The following is a 9,891-nucleotide window of genomic DNA, read 5'->3' as shown; positions in this document are numbered from 1 at the left end:
TTAACCACTGGATCCCTAAAAAATTTATGACTATGTCAAGCCTTTGAATTTTTTCAGGGCCCATATCCTACCCTATGGGACACATATTTCTTACCAAGCTCTTCTGTATGCTAGCCATCTCTTGCTCATTGGCCCCTATAAACACAGTTTCATTGATAAAATGAGTAAGTGTGACATTCTGTAGGATGTCTAGATGATCTGGATTTCTTTGGACTATGTTTTGATGTAAAGATACTCCTGATAAACACTATAAACAAATATTTTTGTCTGATCCATGTGAATATAAATGGTTTCTGATACTCTTTCCTGATTAAGATAGAACATAATGCATTTGTGTTGCTCCAAGAAAGGTGTGTCCCTGGGCAATTTAGCTTTTTTTTTTTTTTTTTAAGATGTTATTTATTTATTTATTTGACAGTGAGAGAGAGAGATCACAAGTAGGCAGAGGGCAGGCAGAGAGAGAGAGGGAAGCAGGCTCCCTGCTGAGCAGAGAGCCCAATGTGGGACTCGATCCCAGGACCCCTGAGATCATGAGCTGAGCCGAAGGCAGCGGCTTAACCCACTGAGCCACCCAGGTGCCCAATTTAGCTTTTTGTAGCTGAGGTCAACTCTGAGGTGCTGAGAGCTGGAGGTGACCTCTGACTATGTCCCCTGTGGCTGGGCAGCAGGTCCTTCACAGGTGATCTGGGAAGCACATCTTCACATTCATCACAAGTCATGAAGAGGCTCTTTATTGGTATTGTTGCTGTTTTCTGTTTTTTTTTTTAATAAGTATTTACAGAAGTAAGTTTTTGTTTTGTTTTAAGGCAGTGGCCCAGATCTGGAACTTAAACACAGGATTACATTTCTACTTTTTTTTTTTTTTTTTTTTTTTTTTTTTCACAGAAAGCGTTTATTTACCACAGAGGAAACCAGGAGCCGCCGGAGCCCATGCCTGGCAGCCTGGGCAATGTGAGTAATCAGGGAGAGGGGACAGCAGGCGGGAACCCCAGGAATCATGTCTGGGCAGTCTCCAACCGGCAGGTCTGCTTGGGACGGGAGATACTCTGGCCGGGCTCGCGTGTTATAGCTCAGGGAAGTCAGCTTTGACAAGCAGGCTTCATCCTGGACAAAGCCGAGGACAGCCAGAACCAAGGGCAACAGCTGACAGACACCACCTTAAAATGGGAATCAAATTAGGCTTATGACATCAGAAGTGCATTTCACCCTGATTATAAAACAAGAGGGAAAAGGGAGCACTGGGCCCTAGGAGATAGCCTAGTTTTTGAGATAAAACGCTTTTAAAAGTTAAATACTGGGGGGCGCCTGGGTGGCTCAGTGGATTAAGCCTCTGCCTTCAGCTCAGGTCATGATCTCCGGGTCCTGGGATCGAGCCCCACATCGGGCTCTCTGCTCAGCGGGGAGCCTGCTTCCCCTTCTCTCTCTGCCTGCCTCTCTGCCTACTTGTGATCTCTCTCTCTGTCAAATAAATAAATAAATTCTTTAAAAAAAAAAAAGTTAAATACTGGCAGGGCCTCCCCCTTGCTAAATAGTAAGCAGCACACAATCTCTAAGCCAGCTTTACAAGCTACTGTTAACTTTGTTATCTTTTATTATTTGGATTTTGAACAAAATTGATGGAGTAGGAACCAGTAGAGGAATCCTGTTTGATCTGGAAATTTTCTGTGGAGAGTCCGAAAGGTCAAAGAACCAAGTTCCCAAGATCTTTTAGTTTACCTAACATCTCTGCCTTTAGCCTTTCATTACATTCTTCAGTCTGTTTAGGTAATCTCATGCAAGCTTCTCTTGCTTGATGTATGGATGGATCTTTTTCTAATATGGATTTATAGTCCTCCAGGGCTTCATCTAGCTTGTCCGTTTTCTCGTACAACTCTGCTCTCCTCAATATTGCCCTGATATAGCCGGGGTTTAACTGAATTGCTTTGTTGCAGTCACTGATGGCCATCTCTTTCTTGTCCTGTTTCATCCTTGCAGCAGCTCTATTTGAAAACAGAATAGACCTGTCTTTCTGGAAGCAGGATGGGCACATCTGAAGGGCTTGACTATAAGAACTCTCAGCTTCTATATAATCTCCTCTCTTAAACTGCGCATTTCCCTCCTCCTTTATTCTCGTGCTCTCTTCTCTTCTCTTCTGTTTCTCCTCATCTGGTTTTTTTTTTTCCAGTTCTATTAGGTATTCTTCAACAAGTTCAGAAGAATTCACATTATCATCAGGTTTGTTCTCAACCTTGTCTGCTCCTGGCTCCTCCTTCTCAAATGAGGCACTAACGTCATGAAAACACTCCTCTTCTCCCTGGTCTTCCAGGGAATGAGACTCAACATCCTCGCGCAGCTTGCTCTGCAGATGGTGATCTTTGGGACTGGAAACTGGAGGGGTAGCACACTCTGCTTCCTGGGGATCTTGAACTTTCAAACCATTGAAGAGATCCTCTGGAGCCCCACAGTTTTCTGACTTCTCCCCCATGCTGTGTCAGTGAGGGAGGTGAAGCTGAAGCTCTTCCCAGTCTCCGGGATCTTCTATTTCCGCCACCGTTCTACTTTTTGTATGTCAACTGTATATGTGAACCCAGACATACCTATTTCCTTATATCTAGGCTTAGGTTAACTTTTAAAGAACAGTACCTATTTCACTTCATTATATGAGTTGAAATCTTTGCAGATAATCTTTCAGTCCCCACAAAGATCTGAGTTATAGGAGCCTTTTCTGAGGTCCTTGTATTGGATGGCCCCAGCCACGTTTGCCACCATTTCCCTATTACCTCCAGTGAGCACACAAAATTAAAACCCCAGTTGAAACAGGGCCTGTTTTGTGTGTCATCCTCAGTCAAGCAAGTGGTGAGTAATTTTGTCCAGTTGTGGAGAGGGGACCTAAAGACACCAAAGTCAAAGCTAAATTGATTTAATTATCTTATTGTATTGATGTAGTCTTGACATCTATTTTTTTTGTCAGTTTTTTTTTTTTTTTTTTTTTTTTTTTAGAAATACACTATATCTAATGGTACCATTTCCTACTTAAAATTCTTCAGAAGTTTCTCATTATCTTCAGAAGAAAGTACAGAGCCCTCATTGTGGTCAGCAGTCTGACCTCTGGCCACCTCTCCCATCTGAGAGGAGGAACAGAGAGATAGGAGTGAGCCTATAGAACTAGAGAAAGAAATATACTTTAAACATATGATCACATAAATAACCATTTAATTATGTTATGAGAAGTACTGAAATGATTTCTGTGCTTGCTTTTGTTTTGTTTTGTTTTTTTGTAAGTACCCTGTTGTAAAAGCAAATGCTATCTTTCCTGCCTTAGCAAGGCATTGTTTTCTGTCATGATTTCAATTCTTTTCTTTTTGGGGGGCCTGGGGGGAACATAAGAACATTATTATATCTGTAGGTTCAGCTTTGTTTAGTCACCAGTAACCTCTACCAAAATCCAGCAAAGTCTCTAGAGCCCCCTCCTTAGTAGTGAGATTGTTCCTGTTTGTGGAGTTTGGTGGGTATTTACCTGTTACTTTGCCCCATATGGTGTGTCTGGTGGGCGGGGCTACAATACAGCTTGGTCTCTTGTCTGCAGTCCAGCTCTACTGGGATCCTGCCCTGAATCCCGCACCACTTAAATGGAGGCCCAGTGGCCCACAAAATACAAATTCCTCAGTTCCTCAGTTCTGGCTGTCACTGTGCTCCTCCTTTGGGCCTCTTCTAGGAATGTTTTTTGCTTCAAATTGATCAGGTTCCTCTGGAACCATGATAGTACCTTGACAGCTCAGCAGTGTCTGCTATCTCCCCCACCCCACTCCTCCCACTGGATCACTTGGATAAAGAGCATTTTCTGCCTTCTCGGACAGCTATTCATTGACCTTTTCAAGTGGATGAACCATACAGAGAAATTAAATCTTTGGCTCTGGTTCCTGGTTTCCTCAATGTCCAGATTTATTACTCTGTTTTGGGGCTCGGGCTGTGACACATATTTAAAAACTTAGGTTTCAAAAAAAAATGTCTCTGTTCTGTGCTTCAGAAAGGGACAGCAGAGAGTGGGGCTGAGGGTGGGGTGGAGTGGGAAAACAGCTTACTAGACTGCCTTGAGGTAAGATGTGACTGATGACAAAAAGGCAAGGAGATAGAGAGGACAGGAGACATGTCTTCCCTCATTTTCACCCTCCCCCCAGTCACCATTCTGTGCTGGATCCCAGGCTGGTGAAGCTGGCTTGGATACTCACACTTAGATCCCACACTATTGATTCACTTAGGGCTATGTGCCAGCTTTCTCTTTCAGCCCATACAAAACTAATCAAATTAATGGATGCTGCTGCTGGTTCTCATCAAATGCCATTAAAATATAACTCTTTCATGAATAATTCTAAACATTGGCTCAAAGCAATTGATTACAAGAACTGTGTAGTTCAAATGGGAGGAATAATTGATGTTTTCAACGTGTAAATAGGCTTCTAAGGAATGCAGAGATACAAGTTACAGAAGTACAGCTATAATCACAGTATTTGAATTTTAGAGCTCCCGACTTGTGTTTATTTTCCAATTTTGGCTTTCAGAAAACACGTAAAATCTTGCAAAGCAGTTGCATCGTCTCTTTTCACCCTGTTCAGTCTTGCCTGTGGATTCACTGAGCACTTGGAGTCTTCCCTCGTAGAGCTGCAACCTCACAAAATTATGTAGAATGGGGTAGTATTTTTTTTTTTTTTCTGAAAGTCTGGTATCTCAGGATACACAATCAGTGATTATGTAACTGTCTACCGAGTCAATGCAAATATGTAGTAGAAGTAGCTGAACAGCTGGGCGAGGATATAACATCCCATCTCAGGAATGAGACTGATGGACTTCCAGCTGCCACTCTGATTTGCTCCTCTTTAAAATTATCTCTCATGCTTTGTGCTGGTTTGGCTCTTAGTACCTGTCTTGAGACTCTCATATTTGAGGAAGAGTTTGGATACATTTTTCTGGCTCAATTGTGGCCTTTCTTTTTAATGAGATTTTAAAAATATTTCTATCCTTACCCCTTGTCAGTGGTTAGTTTTATATTTCAACTTGAGTGGGCTATGGGTATCCAGATTAAACAGTGTATCTGTGTGTGTCTTGGGGAGCTTGTTTCTGCATGAGATTTGCATTGGAATTAGTGAGCTCAGTAAAGTAGACTGCCCTCCCAGTGTGATTGGGTGTCATCTGATCCACTGAAGGCCTGAAAAGGACAAAAGGCAAAGGAAGGTGGAATTTGGTCCTTTTTTCCCTGCTTCACTGTTGAGCTAGGACATGTCATTTTCTTCAGTCCTTGGACTGGCGTTTACATCATTGGCTCCCTTGGTTTCTAGGCCTTCAGACTCAGACTGAATATCCTGAGTTTATAGTTTGCCGAGGACAGATGTGGAACTTCTTTGCCTCCATTATCTCATGAGACAGTTCCTCATAATAAACCTTCGTCTATATCTATACCTATTTGCATCTCCTATATCTGTATCTACACATCCTATTGGTTCTGACCCTGTGGAGAACCCTGATTAATATTCCCCTCATTCCCCATACAGAATGTAAGTAATGATCCTGTCTCCTACCTAACTTAATCGATTTGATTGTCACAGGCCATTCCTCTACAATGTTCATCATGGAAGAGATCAGAGAATTTGAGCATATCATGCTACATAAGTGAGACAATTCTAAATACATTGCCTCATTCTTTATATATGTATTCATTCAAATTTTATTGAGTTAGAAAGTATGATGCAATTAACGTATAATTCCTCTTGCCACTTCAAGTTGTCTGTATAGGCAGAATCAAGGACATTGTTGTCTAATAAAAGATACAGACATGTAAATATAAAGAGCAATAGAATGTTAAAGATACTAGAACAGATAAAATGTAGGTCATATAGGAACACAATAGAGGAGCAGTGAGTTCTAGTTTGTAACGTGAAGAAAGGCTCATTAAAAAAGTTGATACTTGACTTTATCCTGGGGGTCGTGGCGGAAAAGGGGGATTCAAAACAGAAGATATGAGCAAAAGCAGAGTGAAATGGTGTAGTAGCTCATTAGAAGAGCAGTGAGTAGTTAAACATGGCTAGATGATTAGACCCACTGGGCATGGAGGGGAAAAAAAGGAGAAAAGAAGTCAGAGGGTCTTGAGTATGAGATAGGATTTAACATTTTATCAGAATTGATGTTTGTTAGGAAATCACCAAGAGAAATCAAAACTCAGCTCAGCTTTAGTTCCATCCTCAAACCACTGAGCTGGAACTTCCAGGTGTGAGACCTGATTAGGTATATATTTTGTAAATACTTCCCTGACTAGAAATTCCCCAAATTGTTCCCTGTCCTTTATGTGCACAGAGCTGAATGACATTTTCTGCCATCATTTGCAATTAGACCCTGCAACAGAATTCTGCCCAGGGAAATGCAAAAAGTGATGTATGTCACTTCCATATATGTTCCTAAAACTTCCTATAGGATCTTCCTCGCCTTCTCTCCTTCCTCATTAGCCCGCTGGATACACAGAAGACCAAGATCCCAGAGTCAAAGGACCCACTTAAATGGAATATGTCTGAAACCTCAAGTCACTGTATGGAAAGCCATCCAGTGGATGCCCAATTTAATTGCAACATGAGCAAGTAAGGAAATTTTATTGTAAAGCTACTGGGAATTTGAAGTAGTAGACAATATTATTAAAAATACTGGTGAGGGACACCTGGGTGGCTCATTTGGTTAAGCATCTGCCTTCGGCTCAGGTCATCATCCCAGGGTCCCAGGATCAAGCCCCATGTCCATCAGGCTCCCTGCTCAGTTGGGAGTCTGCTTCTCCCTCCACCCCTCCCCCTACTTGTGCGCGCTCTCTCTCTCTCTTTCAAGTAAATAAATAAAATCTTTAAACAAACAAATAAAACACCACTGGTGAGCAATAAGTGGTAACTGAAAGAGTGAAGTAACATGTTCAGATTTAGACCCTAGAGAGACTGTTCTGATAAAAATATAGAAAATGGATAGCATTGGATAAGGTGAAAGTCAGGAAGAGCAGTTAAGACCACACTGCAGTTATCCTGGGAAGAGATGAGGAGATCTCTGCATGGCAGTCATAATGACAGAGGAGAGTAGACTGATCAGACACAAAGTGGATACAGTCTGGTTCTACCGGAAAGAGACCACTGGATATGCAAATGACAGAGCCTCCCAGTTTTCTGGCATATTGAAAACTCTAAATATTGCTCTTCAAATTCAAGAACACTTTAATTTGTTCAAAGACAATTTTATAGTAATTTAATCATTATAAAATCTGAATAGTGATTGTTAGAGTTGTCTTTCCTGAATTGGTTATTGCTCTTTGTCTCACCTTACACATTTTGGTTCAGTCAAGAGTGACTATTTTTAAGTGCAGACATTTTCCTGGGTGGTTAGGTTGAAGTCAACTGGACTATCCAGATAAAATAAGGTATTCAAAGCAAATAAGTCTATGCTCTGAATGGAAAACCACAATACTGTTTTAATATGTCATTCTTGAAATGACCGTGGTATGGCTGAGGTGTTGCCTGGATTCCATGGTATAGGAAGGTAGGTTCTTCCTAAAAAGCAAGGCTGGAGTGACACCCTGATTTAAAAGTGGCTTTCTTGACTGCATCCAAATACAGCTGGGAAGATCTAGAAATGCAGGGCTCAGGTGTGCCTTCGACTCTCTTTGAAATGCTGAAGACACTTCAGGATTTATGAAAGGTGGTGGATTACTGGCACAATGAGAGAGTCCTGATAAGAGAAGCTGCTAAAGCAATCATAAAAGGAAAGAAATAATTTAAGAATGCTAGAGCAGAGAAAACCTTGAGGAGTAAGTTTGGCCCAGCATCTCCAAGGGATTACCACCATTGATTTCAGACAACTTAGCCACTTGCTTTAAACTAAGGAATCTGAACTCCTGTTTAAAGTGAAATGTGTTAACATTGCAGTTTGTAGAGCTCAGAAGACAGAAAATTGGGAGCAAACAGCCTAACCATGTTCAATGGTAGCATCAGCCCAGAGCTGATGCTGAAGGCAAACCAAGTGGGTTCCATTGAAAGGTGGACACTGAGGGGATGGGTGCCCACACCTGTGATATTACCTCAGATCTGCACAAATCACTGCAATTTACAGAATTCTTCCACATAGAGTTTTAGTTCACCCTCTTCAAAACTCTGTGACGTATTACTGTTTGGAGGATAAGAAACTAAGATTTATAGTGTTCAAGGGACATGTTTACAGAATCAGTGCTTGCCCTATCACAATACAGTTTGCTCACCTTAATGATGATTTTTAAAAATAATAAAATTTGGATGGTTTCTTCAAAATATAGTCATTTCTAGAGCCCCTATTCAAATTATGCTTTAAAAATCTGTCCATTAATGAATCATTTTTTTCCTTGTTTGAATATTCTTACCTATCCCCCACCTTGATATTTACCTGGGGTGTGTTCAAAAGAGGTCAGTTCTTTCCCCTCCCCCAGGAAAAGTGATGTCATGAAATAAACCAATTCCAATGCTGGAAATTGTGTCAGGACAAATCTGTGTTGTGGGTTTATAAATGTAGTTTAAATCAGAACACTTGGCAATGAACTGAATGCTCTGTCATTTAATTCAACCTTATCTGTTTCAGTCATAAGATGTAACTTGTAAATTGCATCCAGACACCTGTTAGAAATTATTTGGCTCGGATTCTTGAGAGATAAGAGTTACTAGAAATCAAGCATCTGAACAGTTTTACAATGATCTTCAGATCATCCTCACTAAAAGATCCTGTTTGAAAGGGATACTATAGTTTGAATGGATCTTAATGACGATTATAATGGGAATTAATGGGGCTTTGGAATTAAACAAATCTAAGTTCAAATCTTAAGTCTATTTGCCAGCCTTTTGACCATGGGCAAATTAATAAACCTATCTGCATCTTAGTTTTTCTCATCTGTTAAGTAAAATTAACCATATTTACCTTCAGTGGTTAATGTGAGAATTAAATGTGATAATTTAGGGGCACCTGGGTGGCTCAGTCATTAATCGTCCCCTTTAGCTCAGGTCATGATCCTAGGGTCCTGGGATTGAGCTGGTCCCCTAAATTGAGCTGGATATCTACCAGACCATTCTGAACACCCACAAAATCAGCCTGAGATAAAAGAAGATATATTTGGATCTCTACAAACAGAACATCTCCAGCAGTGGTACTGGGGGATGAAGCAGGGAACCATGATTCTGCAGGCAGATATCAGAAGATAAGAGAAGGGAGAGGGAGCCTCCAGGATCCTGTGCCAGACCACAAAAGCCTCCCACATTGGGGACTGGGCACAGACTCGAAGACTAATAGCAGTGGGGAAAGGACTTTAGGGCAGCCCCCCCCAGGCTGAAACCTGGAGCTCGAGGGCACAGGTGCAAACAGGCAGCTGGCAGTTTTAGAAGCACAAAGGACAAAGATGTGCCTGGACCTGGAAGCGAGGGCTGGGAGTCCTGCCGTGGGGCACACAACCCAGGATGCTGGTTTCAGTAGCACAGACAGAAATGGAGACATTGTGCCTGGGGAGCTCAGTGGAGAACAAAGTGATTTCTCTGTTCTGAGACAGAGGTTTGTAAATGGTCACTTCTGCTCTAACTCTAGGAAGAGAAGTGGAAAGCTGCCTGCGAAAGCAGCCAGAAAACAAAAGCACCCCAAAACCGGTTTTCATTGAGCCCATTCCCCCCACACAGGAGCAGGGCAAAATGCCCAAATAGGGTTGCCTGAGTAACAACATGGCAGGCCCTTTCCCTAGAGGACAGGCTAGAAGAACAAGAGGCCAACGACCCTATAAAACAAGTGCATCATGCTTGAGTTGCCGGCAATAATTTGGCTTCTTTACCTTCCCTCAACCACCCCTCAACAGAATGACTAAGAGGAGGAATGCCCAACAAAGGAAAG

At 41.8% G+C, this 9,891-nt stretch overlaps 1 protein-coding gene across 1 annotated transcript; it reads right to left on the bottom strand.

The window, feature by feature from the left end:
- Window positions 1–1,506: 1,506 nt before the first annotated feature.
- LOC123947072 (tetratricopeptide repeat protein 1-like) lies at window positions 1,507–2,504 on the bottom strand. Its single transcript, XM_046013035.1, has one exon. It carries the CDS (start codon window positions 2,462–2,464, stop codon window positions 1,682–1,684), a length of 783 nt encoding a protein of 260 aa, XP_045868991.1. The 5' UTR covers window positions 2,465–2,504; the 3' UTR covers window positions 1,507–1,681.
- Window positions 2,505–9,891: the final 7,387 nt, after the last annotated feature.

This window comes from Meles meles, chromosome 7 (assembly GCF_922984935.1).
Source record: "Meles meles chromosome 7, mMelMel3.1 paternal haplotype, whole genome shotgun sequence".
NCBI classification, from domain to species: domain Eukaryota; kingdom Metazoa; phylum Chordata; class Mammalia; order Carnivora; family Mustelidae; genus Meles; species Meles meles.
The sequence above is the reverse complement of the archived record's forward strand: the minus strand, read 5'-3'. Positions and strand labels throughout refer to the sequence as shown.

What these genes read in the sequence shown, in the direction of transcription:
- LOC123947072 (XM_046013035.1), bottom strand. Translation starts at nt 2,464, where the DNA reads ATGGGGGAGAAGTCAGAAAACTGTGGGGCTCCAGAGGATCTCTTCAAT.